Here is a 21,021-nt window from a genome sequence, read left to right as displayed (position 1 = left end):
CGCGGGTTCGATCCCGGCCGCGGCGGTCGAATTTCGATGGAGGCGAAATTCTACAGGCCCGTGTACTGTACGATGTCAGTGCACGTTAAAGAACCTCACGTGGTCGAAATTTCCGGAGCCCTTCACTACGGCGTCTCTCATAGCCTGAGTCGCTTTGGGACGTTAAACCCCTACAAACCAAACCATAGTGTAGGCAGCAAACATTGACAATTAACCGGGATCTACCTAACATTTAGTAAATTTACGTACGGAAAAGACATTCTCCGCATGAACGATGACTTCGACAACGGAAGAGGAATAACAAGAAGGAAGAAAGAAGAAGAAAACATGACATTGGACGCGCATGGGGCGTCAAGTAGAAAGGCTAACTTTAACACGTCTTTCCTGCTTTCATCTTCTGAACAGTTTCTCTTTTAAACTTTATCAAAATTGCTTTCTTTTATTGCCTTCGCACTATGCCCCTTTCTTTCATTTTTAATTAGATTTTCATCAGCCGCGCTGCGGAACGGAATGATGGTAATTAGGATCCCACCACGCAGAAAGATGTTTTAAGGCGAGAGCCTTTAATGGCTCATACTCTCGGTCGAGATTCTGTCCGTCCGTTACATCACCAACCAGAAGTCACGGCAACAGAAGTGACGTTATACCGTCTGTCCGTTACGCTCTTCAACTCGATAAGGAAAAAATCGTTGTGCACGACTGGATTCGTAGCACCGTCCTTCCGCTCCACAGTCGAGCATGCTAACGACTACGCTACTTCCTGCAAGCGCAACTAGAGTTCCCCTTGTCTAGGACGCTGGAAAGTGCGGAAAGGCGTCGAATGAGACGCATGCCTGCCAAACGCCCTCCAGTGTCTCCAGCCTTTCAGATTCACAGACAATTGTGTACTCAACATCTTAACCACACATCAGTGACACAAGCAGCAACACCGCGCTAAAGGCGTTCGCCTCATCGCACTTTAGGTCAACAAAGTGCCCCTCTCAAATTTTTCTTATCGAGTTGAAGAGTGTAACGGAGGGACGGACTGTATGACGTAACTTCCGGACGTACAGGATCTCGACCGGGAGTATGTGCCATTAAATGCTTTCGCCTTAATACAATGAGTTTCATGGGCGATGCCCACACACACACACACATTGGATGGCACTCGCATCGCCGTGAGTATACGCACGTGAAATTCATGTATTGAACACACGTATGCTGAAGGAAGAGCATGGTCGTTCTTCATATTGCAGTTCTATGCTTCAGTAACTAATACAGGAGCTTATGATTCAATTTACGAAATTTGGTTGCCCTAGACGCGCTGTATATTCCAAAAAATGTGATCGAAATTGAGACCGGAAGACTCCTTCCACTGGCAGCGACCGCCATATTGAATGCTGTCGTGTCGTCACCAGGGCGTGCGCGGAGCAACGTCGTCTGCTCTCGTTGCTATAATATGCGCAGCGAGGTCTCATTCCCCCTGTATTTTCGCGGGTGATCGAAGTAGCAGTCGTCCCTCATATATGAGTGACTGGTGCCGCAGAAGCGATAATAACAGTAATACAGTTTTTCTTCGGTATAGGTAGGGTCATGCGACGGTGATCAACGGTCGGTGGGCTGATCGGTATGCAAATGCCGTCGCTGACGCACTGGTCTGTCACGCTAGAGATGCCAGCACGATCAACGACTGCGTATCGTAGTAATGTTAAGAATAAGCTTAGTGGGAACTGGCAGAATGTGGTGGGGGACTACAGTATTTCCCACTCAATTTAATCCAAACGCCAGAATATTTAATCTGAGTGCCATTCAATTTAATTCAGGTGCAACAGAAATTAATCCAAACGCCAGCGAATTTAATCGTCATGCATTCTCACACTGGACCCCTCAAACTTAAAACGCGGTCTACAAATCCCAGACGCGTTATTGATGAGTTGTTACTGACGAAGCATTAGACACCCAATGAGCGAGTAATAATAACTTTTTAATCATAAACAAATAAGGGCCAGGTATTTATATCACCCACCACATCAACCGAAGTACAGGGTGAGCGCGAAGCATATTGCAGATATGCATCGCAGGTGTCTTGCAACTCGCATCATCATGTCACACCTTTGTTATCCTTATAAGATGAGCGACTCACTCTAAGGTTATCACGAAGAGGGTGTCCGATATGTTGTGGGGTTGAGGGGAGATAAGTACGTTCTCCCCACTCAATCGCGGCTGACACGGTTCAAAGCCGCCTGGACCCCACCTCGTGATCGCGTACGCTACTGAGCGCACGCCGACCACGGCGGGCCTTGCTCTAACGGAACAAAGGAACGACACATTGGCTGACACAAACAGGCATTTATTGCTGCAGCAACAATAACGCCAGCTAGCAACAAGGTACGCTAATGAATCAAGGTCGTCCTACTCACCAGCAAGTTTCCGAGCGAATGTTCGCCCACGCTAGGGCAAGGGATACTCCGAAGGCCGGACGGGACGAGTATACGGGAGCGTATCTCCCCGTCGCTTCCTCGCCCCGCTGGCGAAGAGCGGAGCCGCGAGCGACACGTCCGCTCGCGCCGACGATCCCAGCCGAAGAGACCTGCCCCCTTTCCCACGCGCGGGCTTTTAGCAGTCTCCCGCGCAGCGACGCTGGTGCCCTCTCTTGCCAGTTAATGTAACTGACAAGGAAATGCGTTCCTCCTCGAGGTGAGACTGCTGCTGCACGGTGCCTCGCGGGAAAGCAAACACAGGGGCTGCAGGGCAGGTCCCCACAATGTAAACACGAGGACATTGAGGCCGACATTCATCACTTACTGTGGGACTGCCCAGCTCTCAAGCCTACAAGGATCCGGCACCTGATGGTAGCAGGTCTTTCACTAAGCAACCCTGCTTCATACATTGCCTGGACGCAGGGACCGTATCATCGTTCTCTACTGGTCTTCATAAATCAGCTAACCTTTTTCCATTCATTTAATCTCTACTACATCATTCATCATACCTTCACCCATTATTAATGCCCTGGGGCAATAAATTTCGCTTTAGAAACTCCCCGTGGTCCGCCGATAGTCCACTCACATGACTTCGCATCACTTGCAACCCACTGCAGGGTTGCCATAATGTCTGGTCATGATGAAAGTAGGTTCCTTGTGACGTCACAACTTGTAATGATGCGGCGAAAGCGTTTAGAGTTAGCGATAGCGATAACATTGCAATAGCGACTTGATGTGATGCATGATACTGCAAGTCGCGTGAGACCGGAGCGTGGACTCAACGAAATAGCTGTGTGCAAATGATAGCCGTATTGTCCAGGGAAATCCGATACCAATGTTGTTGGGTCGCGAAAGTGCCTTCCCTTTCCTGAAAGTCACGTGACTTTATAAGGCGGGAAGAATTGTACATCTTTGTGCAGTTTATTAGTGTCATGTAGGAACACAGTGAATGTGCTAGCTGAAGGTGTGTCGAAGTGATAGCGTCATTACATTTGACATAACGTTTCGTTCCATACCCCTCATGACTTTGATTGAGAATGTGGGACGTCAGGTTGCAACTGATGCGAAGTCATAACGTTAGAGTGAGTCGCTCATCTTATCAGGATAACAAAGGTGTGACATGATGATGCGAGTTGCAGGACACCGCCAATGCATATCTGCAATATGCATCGCGCTCACCCTCCAGTACTTCGGTTGATGTGGTGGGTGGTATAAATACCCGGCCCTTATATGTTATGATTAAAAAAGTTGTTACTATTACTTGCTTATTGGGTGTCTAATGCTTCGTCAGTAACAGCTCATCGATAACGCGTCTGGGATTTGTAGACCGCGTTTTAAGTTTGAGTGGTCCAGTGTGAGGATGCCTGAGGATTAAATTCGCTGGCGTTTGGATTAAATGATTTGGCACTTGGATTAATTTCTGTGGAACCTGGATAATATTCAATGGCACTCAGATTAACTATTCTGGCGTTTGAATTAAATTGAGCTTGACATACAGTAGTTGGCATGACATTCTATAAACTTCAGGGGCCAGATTACGCAACTGTGACAAATTCTGTCGCAAGTTTTTGACAGTGACGTAAAAAATGACGACACGATAAGATGTCACCACGTGACGCAACGAGGAATCAGCCTGTTACAGCAGGGCGGCGCCCCGAGAGCATTCGAGGGACCGTCTGCTTAATTTTTTGTAAATTGAAGTAAGAAATGAGCAACGATGAAAATAACTAATACTTTATTTTGCCAAAACATTGTATTTAGTTTGAAAATATTAAGCAAAACAAAAAGCGCTCGAACTTGTGCTATTAAATTGCCTGGTGGGTAACTTTTAGTTTGTGTTGTTCGGCTCCTTCAATCGATGACAAAAATGCCAAAATGAGAGGCGTTGCAGTATGTGACGAGTGGTTGTTTGTTTCTTTCCCCTTGGGAAACAGAAGACGACCACGAAGTGACATTTGCTGGGAAAGATAAAGTTATTTGCCAGCATAAGCGTGTCTTAGTTATATGTAGCTGTGCGTCACAGAGGTGGCGACGGAACCCACCCCTTCTGCGCACTGACTTTACAAATTGCCTCCAACACCCGCTGTACGCATTTGCTCACCGCCAGTTGTGCGATGCAGACGTACGCCTCATTACCAACGGCAGCCTGAAAGCCGCCCGTGGCAAAGAACCGCAGTCCACATAGCACCTGCCGCCGCACCAACAGCGCACTCGCACGCAAACCTCCCAGTTCATCGGCGACTTCGTCACATAACCACTCCAGTCTGCTTCTCCAGTCGAAAAAGGCGCCGAGACAGCTCGTCCGGCAAATCAAACGTACAGCAACACTAACCAAACGCATCTTCGTGCGCCCTCCTTCGCCGTTGCTCGCGCCAGTGCAGCCGCCTCAGTCGTATCGCCGCGTACAGCGCCGCAATTTTCTGTCACAGAGGCAACGATCAAATTGATGACCTCAAAACTGTGACAAAAAAACTGTCAAATAGCGGCTGCATAATTAGGTGTGAAACGTCATCACTTCTGCCACATCCATGACGTCACCTGCAGCCACCCATGACGCTAAAAAGCAAAATGGCCGCCGGCCACGACTGACCAATAGGAGCGAGGGTTATCGACACCTTTATGACAAGTTTTTGACAATTTTTCTAATTGACAGTTAGTAATCTGGCCCCAGAATTTAAAACTTATTGGACCTCATGCTAGCCACGGCGACATACGCGATGTGCATGCACCAGCGAACATGTGCTTTCAATCGGTGCCTCCGCATATAACCGATAAGCGAGGCAAGTGACACGGGCAGAAAACGTCGCATGACGGTGCCGCTCGCCGCCGTCGCCTGGGCCATGTGCGGCCGAGCGAAGGCTATGCCTGGTGAGGGGTCGGCCGGAAGAACTGCGCTTGTGTAGATTGCCCGTATCGGAAAAAGCGAAAGGAGCGGCTACATATCATATCTTCACACTTTCTTACTAATCAGTGAGGAATTTTTGCCTTATTCTTGAATTTCGGTCGACGGGCCACCGGCCCCTTTCGTGACAAGGCCTAGCGAGTACGCAGGATTCGTGCGTGAGATTTCGGCGACTGCGGAGAGCTAATTCGCAAGTCTTAGCGTCTGCAAATAGCTGTTGAGCGTAGGCTTGGCCACAGTGCCCTCAAAGCGACGACTGCCTACATCGCAGGACGCGAGTGCAGTTAGGGGGAAGTGCAGATATGTGACCCGGTCTGCATAGCATGTGCATAAGGCAGCCGGCAGCAGCCGTCGGCGTCGACTGTGGACAACAAATCTGGTTGTTTCATTAATTCAAGTAATGTCCGAACGTATTTATAGCTAAAGTGCTTTAAAATCAAATACTGATGACATAAGAGGAAGCAGATACAATTAGCAGGAGGCGCCGGTATCCTACGCGAAGCGTTTCCCAAGCACGTGCGATATATAGCATCATCGGCGCTTATTGCAGTGTTATCATGGTGTGTAAATGAGTAAAAGTGCGATTTGTGAGCAAGAGTACGTAATATTTAAAATAAGGAGAACCCACCTAGCATTTTATGCCACGCAAACGAGCAGTACTGTTTGCGCACAGCCATGTAAACAACCTCAGCGCGGGGCTGCAGTTGTCGTAACCGTTGCACTCCTGGGGCACAATGCGCACGCACAGCAAAATGCTAACTGCTGTACTATTATTTTGAAGCACTCATTTAGACGGCGGCGACTATTCATCGGTGCGGGCAGTAAAAGCATTCGAGTCGCATAGGGTTTTTCAAGCGGCTTGGTTCCTGCAAAAGGGTTCTACGAGTCGAAGGAAATGTATGTTCGACTTACAAACGCGACATGCAGCGGGGAAGTCGTCGCAATCGGCATTTTTCTCTGCTCCTTTCGTGCCTCAAGGTTATTCTAGCGCCACCTTTTCATAATTTGAGTTTAATTATCGAGCCGATGAATAGCGGACAAGAATTTGGTAGCTAGCTGCAAAACACTGCGGCTTTCACGGCGCACGTCGGCGAAGGCATGCAAGGCACGTGCCGCTTTTCACATACGGGGGCACTTGACTGCTCAAAAGAGACCACACTCATAATTTACGAATAGGATGCTTCTACGCGTAAATAATAAAGCAGGGATGCATCGATTTCTGTTTCCTCAATAATCGGAAAACGGGCGCCACGAAGAAGTACGCTTTCCCAAGGACCACTCAGCTCGCGTACTAAGTTGAAGGCTTCCCAAAAGAGAACACGGAAAATGCATTTTATTTCGCTAAAATTAAAGAAAAAACCTTTTCGAGCGACCGATGTCTACGGTGTGCATGCAACAACTCAACAGCTCGCAGTAGACGACGCGGGATGTGTATGCCCTCTGGCGTCAGCGATCAGAGGTTGCCAGACCAGCAAGCAGTTCGCAGAAGAAACGAAAAAAATTCGTTTTAAAAATATTTATCCTACAGAATCAACTGAAAATTCAGGGAATTGTAATTTAAACTTTTTGATATTAAAGGCGATAAGCAGGGTATGCGTGAAGATAGGCTGTCATGGCCCTTTCAAGTCAGACTACAGCGGGGACTCCACCGCAGGGACAGCTGTCATGGAATTGTGTTGAGCATTAGCTTAGGAGAGCAATTTTCCTTCAGTTTTGCGTACTCAACTGTGGCAGCCTAAGTCTGAATAGACTGCGAGACGCACATTTGTGTTGCCGGAGAAATTAGAAAAGAAAAAATGAAAAATTTCATATTACCTCTTGCTTAATTTAGCAGTGTTCAGAAGCGTAAACAGTCATTTTTATGTCTTGTTTAGAGCGGCCGAATGAAGGCGCGCCTCGGTGACAGAGTTGGCATCCAGACAGCTCGCGCAGGTCTTAACCGGTACATACCGAATCGCTCTCTCTCTCTCAGTACGTTCAAGCCTGCTGCTTACGAGAATTCCGAGACGAAACGAAAGTTGTTTCCTGAATACCTCGTGCGTTTGTAAACACTCGGCATCCCAGGGACATGTGGAGTTTCGGCAGAAGTCGACGTTTCTGCGAGACACGGTGGTCTTTAGGGGAGTGAGCCGCAGAAAATTGTTGCGAGCACCTCAGAGTCATCGCCATCCTTTTGGTGGGTGACGCGGCCTCCAAAAACGCCTTGCCTCTCTGCCCGCATTTCAATACCACATCTCATCCTGGTCTTCACCACGTGGCAAAGTGTAATTGGCTTATGGGTACTGTTTGACAACGTGGGTGAACACAATTTTACAAAGGGGGATCATGAAGGGGACCAGAAGAAATGAAAAAAGCACGGAAGACAAACACACCGGCGCGCAAGCACCCGGCAGCTAATTTCCTTTCGCGCAGAATAAGTGACTACGGCCAAGCGAAGGACACAGAAAATCCTGAAGCGCAACACGCAACTGAACACAAAACAATGAATGTACAATCAATTTGTATCTTATATATTATTATCTTATCATTATGTATAATTTTTGCCAATGGACCCAAAGTATGCGAGTTCCTTCGCCAATAGATGCACTGGAACATCCCTGACACAGGTATACGGCCATCAATGAGAACGAAGAAAGGGTTGAATGTTTTGAGAGGTAGAAGAAGAAGAAGAAAAAATCCCGCAAGTCTTAAGAGGACGAAGAAAAAGAAGAATCCCGCACGTGCACCAGCGTTCTACGGCGGTAAAGAAAGCTACGCACGCTTCTTTCCCGGGAAGAATTTCCAGTACCGAAGATGTGGACAGTGCGGCTGGAAGGCGTGCCAGAAGTCGCAAGCCACACGGCTGTCCCCATAAACGGCAAGATCTACTTTTTCGACCCCTACTGCAAGGACATGGACTGCACAGTGCGGAAATCCATCGACGTTTACGTCTTCGACCCTGCGACCTACCAGTGGAACCAGCTGCAGACGCAGACGCTCCCGGACGGGAGCCCCTGGCATAGCGACGATGGCCGCACAGTCGTCGCCTACAGAGAGAGCGCCTACCTCTGGAGCAGCCGGGCCTTCTTTGAAGCAGGTAGCGTAGTTTACCGCTTCGACACTAGAACAATGGCGTGGAGTAGCCTGAATGCGTCTGGCCAATTGCCAAGAATACGATGCGGCCAGTCGGCTTGCTTGGTTGGTAGTCGAGTCTACCTCTATGGCGGTTGGCCTCTATACGGCCCTTCCTTGCCTCAGATACATTTCCTCGACCTTGAGACCATGCAGTGGCACAGTGTGCCAACAAATGGAGAGTTGCCGGAGAGCCGTTCGTACCATTCGGCGACAGCCATTGGGGAACGTATGTACGTGTGGGGCGGATGCAATCAAGTCTCTGCCGGAGGTGTCTACGCCAGATCTCTGGTGTTCCTGGACACGTCCACCCTGACATGGGTGCTCCCCCGCGTACATGGCCGTCCCCCTCAAGGGCGCGAAGATCACTCGACATTCGTCTACAATGGAGAGCTGTATATATTTGGAGGTGTAGACGTCGACCAGGGCCGATACTTTCGTACCATCCACAAGTACAGCCCTGAGAAGTCCTGCTGGAGCGTACTGACGCCTAAGCGGTCAGGCCCGTCGGCCAGGAGGTTCCCGGGCTGCTGCGTCATTGAGGACAGGGTGTTTATTTTCGGTGGTAGAGGCCTGGAATCCAACGCAAGGGTCGAGCAGCAGGTGGAGTCTGCTATAGATGAGACTTCTGCAGTGCTCGAAGTGGGGCTGACGGATATGCACGTACTAAACTTATGTCCGACGTTGAGGACGATGTGCCTTATGGCTGTCATAGACGCAGGCGTGCATGTCAGCCATTTGCCGCCGGCCATTAAAAAAGAGATGATAGCCCTGACAAGCTACAGCAGCACTTCGTCATCTTAGCCTGCGGGCTTAAGCTGCGCACCAGACTGACAGGACTCTTTCGATGAGGCCATAGACTGTGGTGACGGTGATATACGCCGGCCCTGTGCCGACGCTCCAGCAAATAAAAAAATGCTTTCGAGTAAATCCCCATGATACTGGCCCATGCGTCTCGAAAAACCGGTCGCCCCATCTCGCGACAGCCGGTGGCGTGGCGGCGCGTAACTCAAAGGCGATCAAAAACAAAAATTAATACCTCGTCGCGCATAAAAGTTAGAAATTAGCTCCCTAGCCTAGATGTTAAATGCTTCGTAAAGTTTCTTTTGGTAGAGTTTCATCAATGTAGCTTACACCCTGCGTTTACCATGCGCAATGAGCTACGATAGCATGGGGCCTATATGGCGAAGTCCTGTTAAATATCCCACTTGACTTCACTTTATCGCTCACCACAGCCATAATTTACAAAGTATCGACAAACTTTCGGGAGCTTCTGGTAGCGTAATGTCATACCTTTAAAGAAATATTAAGTATTTTACATTTGAATGGAACAAAAGTTTACCTGCGCTGTTTTCCTATTGATCATGCATATTCAGCATTGACAAGAGACGTATGGCGCCCTCTCTCGGTGTGTTGACAAGGCACACGTCCCTGCTGCAGTGTCCCTGCTACAGTGTCCCTGCTTTGGTAGGTTGCTTTGGAAGGTTGAGCCGTGCCGTACGAGTGCGCTCTTTTATCAAAAGTGCCTCCATCGGAGTGAGGCTATGACCATGGGCTGCTACATAGTCTTACAAGAAAGCGCGTGCCTTCTCTGAGGTATATAAAGTAAATGTTAAGGAGTCTCTTTTGCTTGACAGGTACATATTTATTAAGCGCGTAGAGTGACCACACGGGTATATGTGATAGTGGAATTGCGTGCGCATTCATTAACAGTGCGAAGCAATGAAACTTCCAGGTACTTTCGTTGAAGCAGGGAAATGCGTAATTCCCGCACGCTAATAGTTAGAGCTCATACGCAAAGCATACAAGACGGCTCTACACCTCCCAAACAATACCTCAACGGAGAAGCTGCTGGCCCTCGGGCTACGCAATACGTACGAGGAGTTGAAGGAGCCGCAACTGGGATCACAGCTACTCAGGCTCCAGCAGACTGCCACCGGCAGAAAATTCCTGGCCGGACTGGGCTATCAAGAATCAATCAGAGAGGAACAAAGAACGGCGAACCTACCGGATGAGTTCCGCAGCTCTATCAAAGTAGGACCGCTTTCCAAAGAAACATGGATCCAAATTTACATACGGGCAGGCGAAGCGCCAGGGCAAATTATGTAGAGTAACACCTAGCAACCAAGGCGAACACGGTCTACACGGATGCCGCGGTTTACCCTTGGAAACGAGGAACGAAATAGCAAAAGGTCGTAGGGGCCGTGATAGGCTCGGATTTTAAGGAAATCACTCGAGCGTCGGCACGGGATTGTACGGTAGCCGAGGGGGAAGAGATGGCTGTTGCTCTAGCGGCCGCGGAGGGCTACCGCACAGATACATCCCTTGTAATACTAACAGATTCTAAGGAAGCATGCCGTAATTATACAAATGGCAGAATTGACCGCAAAGCGCTCCAGATCTTCCTCCGCGCTGGCCAGAACAAAAATCGAGTCAGACACACCCTGTTTTAGATACCGGGACATACCGACTTTGAAGGCAACCAAAGGGTCGACAAGATCGCTCGAGAGCATACAAACTGAGCTGGCTTGGACGGAGACCCCGAAGACTTCATTTCGGTGACCTCGACGTATTCAGATCTACTAAATTATCATAGAGGAACGAGGATAAGATACTCCCCACCCCACAACATACAAAACCAACATGACCCAGTACACTGGCGGAAACTGCAAACCGGAACTTTCCCAAACTTAAACACACTAAGCAAAATGTTCCCTGGGAAATAAAGGCACACATGCCCATGGTGTGGCGCAAAGCCCACCCTTTATCACATTACATGGGAATGTAGCAAAAACAAAGCATTCCATAGAGTAGAAAACCCGAGTGCGGAACAGTGGGAGAGGGTGCTCGCCAGCGGCGACCCGTGTATACAACGGGTGCTCATACAGCATGCCCGACGAGCAGCCACCCTCAGCGGAGCCCTGGAGTAGGGGCACCAACCCTGCCAGACAGAAGATATCACCATCACGAAGATGGAAGAACTTTGTCGGACCGCTGAATGACCCTGTAATTAGAGCAAACAAAGTTTATCTTATCCTCTATCCTAGAGCTCATTGACCGATAATTTTATATGGTTCTTGCATTGTGCATTGAAAATATTAAAATCTTGTGTTAATGACTTCATTTTAACACTCATTTTATTAGCCTCAATAGCAGACAGCTCTTCGAAAGTTTTGTAGATGTGGTGAAAGTGCAGCACGTATGCGTTGAAGTGAATTTTGTAAGTGCTGCACTATAACAGGCGGCAACCCCGATGCTGTGTTTTATGGCAGTAGGTGATTTGTCCAATGTAACAGTTAGTAGGGTGGTAGTTCACAACATTTTTTTCTAGGTTGGTAAAGAGCCTCTCTTGATTCGATCGTTCGCCGTCGATAAGGGCTTTAGCATTGCTGTAATCGATGCTAGTTTCGGCAACTATGTCAACGCTGTACGTAAACTATGAACCGCTAACGAAGGCTTCATAGAATGGCATGTTGGGAACTATTCTGTAGAGTGTGCCATCTGTTACGTAGAGGGAAAGCTGGTGCTCCGTCTATGGGAGTTTGCGTGGAGCTTCATCGTGATCACCTTAGCCACCATGGGCGCTCTAAGCATCATGGGGCGGAGAGCTACCGACTGCAGAACCACAACTTTTGGCCAAAAAATAATGAAAAAATATAGTATAGTTAATAGTAAGGAACTCTATGTCTGACAGCCAATCAGAGAGGGAACACGGCGGCGATAGGCGAATGTGAATATCGAGAATAGGGCCCCAAACATAGAGGATCCCCCCCCCCCCCCCCCACAGTGCCTCTTCTCCACTCCACTTCAACCCGCCGTGGTGGCTCAGTGGTTAGGGCGCTCGACTACTGATCCGGAGTTCCCGGGTTCGAACCCGACCGCGGCGGCTGCGTTTTTATGGAGGAAAAACGCTAAGGCGCCCGTGTGCTGTGCGATGTCAGTGCACGTTAATGATCCCCAGGTGGTCGAAATTATTCCGGAGCCCTCCACTACGGCACCTATCTCTTCCTTTCTTCTTTCACTCCCTCCTTTATCCCTTCCCTTACGGCGCGGTTCAGGTGTCTAACGATATATGAGACAGATACTGCACCATTTCCTTTTCCCCCCAAAACCAATTATTATTATTATTACTCCACTCCAGACCCGCCTCCTCTCTTTCTCTATCCTCTCATTCCTCCTACCCAGCGAAGCCCAGTTGAGGTGACCCCTTCCAAGGAGGCAATTACCGGACTGAGCTTCCCCATATTTCCTCAATCCCCATCCTGACGTGCCTCCTCCAATCGAGAATCACAATATATAGAGGGAGGAAAGACCCCAAGCCTACGCATCGTGTAGGCGCCTGCTAATTTTAAAGGCCAACTGCGGGGGTTTTTTTTTTGAACACTTTAAGCAGATAACCTTATCCATCCCTTGAGTCACCTCCTCTGGTACAAAAATGCTCGACTGGCAGCCCAGCGTAGCTCTCGCTACCAAACCGTTGTTGGATGGATGGATGGATCGGTAAGGCTGAACCGTTTAAATCGGGTGGTTGTTCAAGCCACCTAGCCATGACTTGTGAAATTTCACTCCAATTGTCTTGATTTTAGCCACCAATCAAATAACCTTCGCTCGGTTGCTTCTACCTGCTTAAAACCTACTTTTTCTTCACTGTCTTAAACCCCAAGGCTTTGAACAAATCAGCCCTGCTGCTTTCCACTGAAGGGTGAAGCCCTTTACAGAAAAGTATCAAGTGTTAGTCGTTTCCTCCTGCTCTCCACAAGCACCGCACAACGTGAATAGCTCGTGGTCCGCAAAACTCCCAAACAACAAAGAGCTTCCCCTACAATTATCATAGATATTTTCTTTGCCAATTTCCTGCTTAAGATCCTGTATGTTCCCAGTGTCAATTTCGTCAGCATCCCTTTTTTCACAGATGTCTCTCCGTTTCTTTAACCTTATTCTTAACCGCGCTCAAAACTGTGTGCAGCGCCACCGCCCCACCGCCGCATGTATTAGGAGCGCGGACACCCCTCTCCATAGGGAAGGTACTATAATGGGGAGGAGCACGGAGACGACAGGTCTTTGGCTACAGTACGGCTACATCCATTACATCTACTACATCTACTGCAAAGCGCGCGCGCGGTGGGAGTCGGGCCGTGCAATTTACTTGTGAGCTCAGGAATTCGTTATCTCGTTTGCGCCGCACACTTCTTCACGGTGAGCATCTTCTTCTTAATTCAGTCGCAGTTATGCTGTCACGCCGGTTACGGTGCGCCTGTTTATTTCGTTTGGCCGTTCCGACCGTCTCCTACGGTTGCAGGCAGGGGCTCATTATTTTTCATTCTTTTTAGGTTGCCCCAACCTATTATATGTCTACAACGGCCGCGCCTAAGCTCTGCGACGTGGGCACGTGATACGCAATCCGTTGGTTTCCTCGTGGTCATAATTCACTGGCCATTGCCGCGAGTCGGGTGTTATCGTTCAGCCATGCCACGGTGCTTGTCGCTTTGATACGATCATTTCATAATCTTCCCTGATATTCTTGGCCTGATCTACGAGCTGCGCGTGCGAACACACATCACGCGCACGCACGGATATGAGCGCACGCACTTCGCTGCGCAGATAATGACAGTCACAGCGGTTCCATGGCATTTTTTTTTTGCTTTTCTGCTGGCAGCCAGGAGGATCACCGGCATGATAACCTGGCTGAAATTCTGTCGGCACTGGCCTAGATGTCATTGACTACAAATTGGCTACGAAAGGCCATGCAATTTTGCTGGACGCCGTGATAAGATTGTCCGATCGCGCCCTATTACAGTGGTGCGCGGAAAATGTGGCCGCTGCTTGTGTTGCAGACGACAAGCAGGAACAAATTGAGGCGATGCTTTAGTGTGTTCAGGTTTTGAAAGACATCCAAGTAACACGCACGCAGCCGGTACCTCTTTGGCGTGCACACGCTGAACTGAAAATGGGGTGTGCGCACTTCGCTGCCACATATAAAAATCGTCGCGATGGATTCTAGGATATTAAACGTCGATGAAATTTAGTCCAGTTCTAGCAAAGAAAAATGCGCATAAGGTTAAACGAGGATAGGCGGGTCGAACGCGAGAGCACCCGCGCGCCCATGTGCAGCGAACCACTTCGCTTTCGACTTGGGAAGTGCCTCACCTCGTGAAATGAAATCCGACGTAGCCGATAAGAGTCACGATGCTCAATGATCATTCATAGGCACGCGCTGACGCTTTTTCCGGCTGCACTTGGCGCTGGCCAGAGAATTTGGGGCCGCAAGAAAAAGTTTTCTCAGATCAGAGGCGAGTGCAGGGTGAATTTCAGCCCCAGTGCTTCTCCCTTCTGCCGGTAGCCGAGGCGTGTTTTGGACGGCACGAAAGCACCCGATGTCAGAAGTCTCGCTGCGTTTGCTTCATTTTGAAAGCCCCGAGTTCAGAAGCCTTCGATGCGATTGCCGGCCGTTTCAAATGGCCCGCACCAAATGCCACGATATATTTTTCCCGCTGCGTTTTACCCCAGTTTTAAAATCCCAGAGTTCGAAAGCTCCTAACGCGATTGCCCCCAGAATATATTGCGGCAGTATGGCAGGGAAATCTCTAAATATTACCTAGAGAGAAAGCTGGCGCCACCGTCTATGTGAGTTTCTGAAGGAGCCACGAAAGAGCACTTCATCCGCCGTGGGAATGACAGGAAGACAGCAAGGCGCACTTGGCATGGCCCTAAAACATGACTACGACTGCAGAAATACAAGTTTTCGTAAATTATATGCTGCATGGAGCGTTGTTTTGCAATCAGTATGTATGTGCTGTAATAAAATATGCTTATTGTACATTGCAATAAATGAGCAAAAACCAAACGATAACCGAATTTGATCAAGGCTAGAGTAGGCTTTCTATTCATGCCGCCAAATGTAGCTAACCGTGGAAAATAATTTTTGCGTTTAAGAGACACAGTTTTCTTTTAAAAAAAATTGTTAGTACTTAAAATACTACGCTTTAGAAGCTTTTGTTTTCGAATTGTGAAAAATAGAAGCGTTTCATTGGTGTAGTCTGCTTTTGCGGGACGTGCCCTATGTCTGTGCCACCGTTGGTCCGTGCATAGGCAACGTTCGCGCCGTGAGAAACTTGCCCGAGGCCCCGTTTTCTATGATAAACTAGTTTGCGCGCACTAGCTGACGGCTCTCGGCATGTCCTGGCACTGCGCTTACCGATTTTGCCAAGAAAAACATGAATTAGGAAGCGAGATTTCTCCTACCACAAATAACTGACGGCTGTGGTCGTGCTGTCAAGTGCAAGATGCGGGTATTTGCGGGAATTGATTCATGAAGTGGAAGTCGTTCCTGCATATGCAATGTGCGACCACTGCCAGTCTTCGAAATGAATCTAACGCAATCCTCGGCGAGTACGGTTATCAGAAATTGCGCTTGTCGAAGTGCTTAATTTTGCGCTTTTAAATTGTCTCCGAGACTTCTACGAGAAGTGTGCAGAGTGGTCACGTCAGTGAACTGTTGCGTTGTCAGTTCACATAAAAAAAAACTTGTTCCCTTCTTTCACATTTAAATGCACAGATAGCACAGGTTCCCGTGCTGAGCAAAACCCAGCTTGCTGCATAAATGGCTCCCAGTGAGGGGGCAAACACAATTTAGGCCTAGCAGGCACCAGGCACTGTGCTCAGCTCACTTCTAGTCTAGTACCTTCGGATGTTTCAGATCTTAAATGAACTGCATGAGTAGCAGCAGTATACAACCACAAAGCTCACAAAACATCAGTGAAAACTACAGTAGTGAGAGCGAAACCGAACAATTGAAAAAATCCAATCTGTAGCACAGTCAATAAGCCACTAGATGTCAATCCAGTTTGCTGTATTCCCAGCATACCTCGGGCATCCATGGTGGATAGAGTGAAAAGCTGCCAGCTTTCCCTCCAGGGTACGCTAAGGAGCAACTCTTGTAGGGAGCAGCGGGAGGCTGGAGGGCTCATTTCAGTGACTTTCTGCGTCGAAAAAAATGCGCTTTCGAATGGTTTTTTCTTTAAAAAAATCCACCTGCATTTAATTTTTTTGCAGCTTTGCCCACATTCTTTGCCACCTGCCTCTGCAGGTGTTTTTTTTGCGTGTGCCTAAATTGAACCCCACGTAGAGGTGGTTCTGCTATGTCTGCTTGCCCATGCCACATGCACAAGGTATTGCAGTAAAGCTTAATGCCTTAAGTTGGTTCTACATGTCCAGATTTAATGTCAGTATATGTGGGTTGCATGTGACGTCACTTTCGCCCCCATCAAGCAATGGCGGCTCTTCTGCCACCATAGATCTCTGATGCCTGACCGCTCCTGGAACGCTTTAGATTATTTTCTTATCCTGTCAGGTGCGATGCCTACTCCACTGAGAAATGAGCCATTCAGTGTAGGCTACTACTCTGAATTTATTCGATCGGCAAAGTGAAAATTTGCGACAATATTGGTCCATAAACGCTGCGACCGAGAGTCGATACGACAATGGGCGTTGATGTGTTCCCTGAAGTGACTCACAGGGATATCGTGTGCTCTTCCAGCTTTGTGACGTTGCAAGAAATGAAAGCCTTCAAATCATTGGAGGCAGACAAGGATTTCTTGAGCAGGTGGGTGAAAAGCCTCTCTGCAATGCGCCTGCGAGATGAAAAGCTGGGCCTCAGCACGCTGCTTTCTCTGCCGTTGTTGCTTGCTGCGGTCGTGGCAATCCGAAATGGCTTGCGAAGTGCTGTTGCCAAGATGCAGTGTTGCGGGACCCAGTATGCATTTGTGTTGTCAAACAAATCGGACGGCATCAATCAAACCAGCAACATTCACTTCAGGGTGTCGACCTTGCTTACCACGTTTTCACCGATATTTTGTTCACTGCACAAGCCTCTTACCTGTCACAAAGTGCGCTCTACTCAAAAGTGAATTAAGGTTATCGGGGTCCAAATTGCCGCGCTTAATGCAAGCCAGCCACAGCCCACGCAGATTCGTACTGAGAGTCTTGTAGTGCTTGCACTTGCATGCCTAAGATCATCTTACGAATGCCGAAGAAGTTGGTGTTAATTGGCTTCTTTTACCTGGAGCTGTCGCTACGGTTAGAGCAGCCAAGGATGGCACACAAAACCATATTGAAGCTACGGAGGGATGACAATCAACACGATGCAAGCTAACAGAGGCGGCGGTAGGCTAGAGGCGGTCTGGCGGTGGTTCAGCAACATGGCCGATTGGCATCCCCACAGCCACCGGATGTGACGTCGGTGCAAGCTATGTATACGTTATACATGCATGGTGGTGACGTTAATGCGAGTCAGTCAGAAATTTTTCTTGGTTAAAACAGTGCCAATGTGCACAAAATCTTGGCAAAGTTGTCCAAATGCAATGTAAAAATGATTTTGCACAAAATATCGCTGTTCTTGGTTGCCAAGTCGAAAAAGTATCCATTGACTCGTGTGTCACCACACTAGCTGAAAGTATCTGTCAGAAGTTCTGGTAAAAATGGCTCTATTCACATTGAAAATGCAGCAAAGGTGCCTCATCCCACTAAAAGTTATGAATAAACAATTTCTACTTGCGAGAAAGTCGCTACCTGGTTGCATGCTTTTCTGTGCGTGTGAATGGGCTCAGGAGTAGGCATTTCTCAGGCGAATGAGTTGTGGCGAAGTCAGTAGGTTGCGAATGGCAGTAAGGCTAATTGCCATTAAATTCTCGTGCGCGACATTGTGAGACTGCCAGTAGAACTTAGGCAGTAAGCATATTCGCCCGAGAATGTACTCTTGGCCTCATGCCACATGCAGAAAAGCATGCAGATTTGTTAGTAACGACTTTCTATCAAGTAGCAAATGGTTTATTGGTAACTTTTAGGAGGTACCTCTACTGCATTTTCGGTGTGAATAGCGCCGTTTTGAGCGGCACTTCTGACAGATTCTCTCGGCTTGTGTGCAAGTTCACTGAGTGACATGCGAGGCTACTTTTCAGACTTGTCGACCAGGAACAGGGGCATCTTGTGCAAAATAATTTTTATATTATCACATTTGGTCAACTTTTTTGAAATTTTGTGCTCGTTAGCACTATTTATAATCGAGTAAAATTTTTGATTGGCTTGCAGGCGTTACGTCATCACGATGCACATATAATGACATTAAATCTAGACGTGTAGTGCGAACTCCAAAAACAATGGAATTAGCAAACCTCATGCATTAAGCATTTGTTGGCATTTCTGGTGCAGCATGGGTATTCCGGCAGGCTGCTCAGGCACGTGCTGCAATTTGCTGGTGGCTTTGTGCGAAAGAGGGCACTCATCCCGTGTCCCTCACTTCTGTGTAGCCATTGCTAAGAAAGAGCACTAGGACTGCCCTCCCCCACACAGACACAGACAAACTAGTATAACAGCACAAAATGTCCCCATGCTGCCGAAATAACTAAGATGTGTCATATATTTTAAAACGATCAGCAGTAGAATGTCACCGCAAAAAAACCGCAAATAAATGAACAGTGTACTGCGATGGTAGATATAGCAATAATTGAAGACATGAACACGTAAAAATGGTTTATATGCGCAGAAATAAATTCAATAAGATCAGCACACCATGATAAAAATGAGATTAAGTTTCTTTCATATATACATATGAAACCCTACCATTGTGTGCCTTCTCTCACTCTCTACTGTGTGTATGTGAGTGCGTGTGTGAAAGAAAAGACCGGAATCTGACCCCTACAGCCTGCAGGGTTTTCATTCATATTGTCATTGACTTCTAGCATTTGTGAAGGATGCATGGGTGACAGAACAAATACCTTGTCATTTCACTGCAGCTGAGGTCTTGGCTTTCTCCATATGCAATCAAAAAGTATCCTTTGTTGTGGTTGCGGTCTACAGACCGCCACGCTTCGATGGAAGGCAATATTTCGGAGAACATTCAGTGTTCTTGGGTAAATGCGGCTCCCACAATCTTATTTTATCAGGAGGCACGAATATGGATATTAGCAAACTAAAAAAGCCGCGTGTATGTGACTATTTGGATCGCCTCAGCGGCTAGGATCTGGGAAGTATTCTAAAAGAACATACGTGTGAAGAATTTGCAGAGCCAAAGTTTACCCAGTACTGCACTGGCCACATTGCCTACAGGTGCCCCAAGTTAGATCCAATTGGTGCAGTTATGCGAGTAAAAGTGGCCGACCATTACCTCATGTGTCCTTAACACCAGTGTGGAGCCTCCTCAGCCCAGAGCACATGTATTTACCATCTTAGACGACAAGAGGATTGATCAGTTAATTGAATCTTTCGACTGGGACTCAAGTGTGCTGCTCATTATGCTCCTAAATGCTCGCATCACATTCTTACCTACTCCTTTTGAAGTAAAATAAAAATAAAGCTAACGAACTCCATTCAGTTCTCCTGTGTTTCCACTTGGGCATTTATCATGTCCTTACCTTTTACTTCAATCCCTGAATTGACGTTGCACTTCCCCTGATGGTTACTGGTTGTTTGTGGGGCTCTGCTTTGCCCTTGTACAGCCTCTTTGTTCTCCTGTTTTCGTGTCTGTGTGTGTTTGCATTGTGCTCAACCTCTGTATTCTGTTTTCTTGTGCCTACTCTCACGAATGTTTATAGTTTTCTGTTATGTATCCCTCTGGTTCTTAATGGCGTTTTTCCTGAATGTTTTTTCACATTCCTCCTCTGCATTTAAGGAGAACGTGTCACTGTCTGTCTCAGTTCTCCACCTCAACTTACGCTGCCAACATTGGCACTGAACAAATGTATGCCCTGCTTCTGTGGGCTTAGCTAATACCTGTACGTCTTGCAGAATAAAATTGTATTGCATTATTTTATGTACACAAAGAGCGTCCTTGTTGCTGGACTGTTAGGAATGCTGAGAGCAGCAATAGCATTCAGGGCTTTTGGCATGGAGATTCTAGTATGGGACTTCTGGCACGGGGTTTCTGGGGGGGTTGGCACATGGGGATTATGGCATGAGGCAAATGCTGCTGGGGTTTTTATGTTTTGCACTTGGGGCAATCGTGCTACCCCCATTTTGCAGGAAATTTTTCATGTGGTGGACAAATGTAGCCACACAAAAAAATGGTCCTTGGTTTTGCTTAAAATTTTACCCAGTAGTTTTGTGGGAGAAATGTACACGACACCACTTTTGAATTTTTGCAAAGTCGAAAGTTCGGGGCCCTGCAGATCAATATATCAAATTTCTTCGAACCTCGATCAAATGGATGCAAACATTTGTGTGTCTATGACTGAAATAACGTTTTTTTTAATTTTTACCTTAAGAACAAAAAAAAAGCTTTTTTTCTAGTATTCTTCAGTTCATTCTGCTTTAAGTGAAAGTGATAGCTCTAGAGAAGTATTCCTCACACTGACATCTTCTGTAATTAAAAAATATAAAACAATTGCCAACGCTCGTGTGTATTTAAAAAGAACTGTCTTACAATCTTCATGTTTTTTCTGAACGACCTCTATTGTAGCTGGTTATTCTTAGGGCATTACTAAATCATGTATTATGTTGTCATAAATTATGAATGTAAATATATTATGGAGGCCATGTTTCATTTTTCTCTTACTG

The 21,021-nt window shown here is 47.5% G+C and overlaps 2 protein-coding genes across 3 annotated transcripts in view; both read left to right on the top strand.

Annotated features, from left to right (window-relative positions):
- Positions 1 to 8,154: 8,154 nt before the first annotated feature.
- LOC144116575 (kelch domain-containing protein 3-like) lies at positions 8,155 to 9,276 on the top strand. The gene has a single exon (XM_077651213.1). The coding sequence runs from the start codon at positions 8,155 to 8,157 to the stop codon at positions 9,274 to 9,276; it is 1,122 nt and encodes a 373-aa protein (XP_077507339.1).
- Positions 9,277 to 13,500: 4,224 nt separating this feature from the next.
- Positions 13,501 to 21,021, top strand: part of Oat (Ornithine aminotransferase precursor) — a 53,923-nt gene continuing 46,402 nt past the window's right edge. Inside the window, exons 1-2 of one of the 2 annotated variants that reach the window (XM_077643071.1) lie at positions 13,501 to 13,668; positions 17,009 to 17,074. The gene's annotated coding sequence lies outside the window, so the exon portion shown is untranslated. The remainder of the gene's footprint in view (positions 13,669 to 17,008; positions 17,075 to 21,021) is intronic. The other variant, XM_077643076.1, reaches the window with a different exon arrangement.

This window comes from Amblyomma americanum, chromosome 1, assembly GCF_052857255.1.
Source record: "Amblyomma americanum isolate KBUSLIRL-KWMA chromosome 1, ASM5285725v1, whole genome shotgun sequence".
Lineage (NCBI taxonomy): Eukaryota > Metazoa > Arthropoda > Arachnida > Ixodida > Ixodidae > Amblyomma > Amblyomma americanum.
This window is presented reverse-complemented; position numbering and strand designations above follow the sequence as displayed.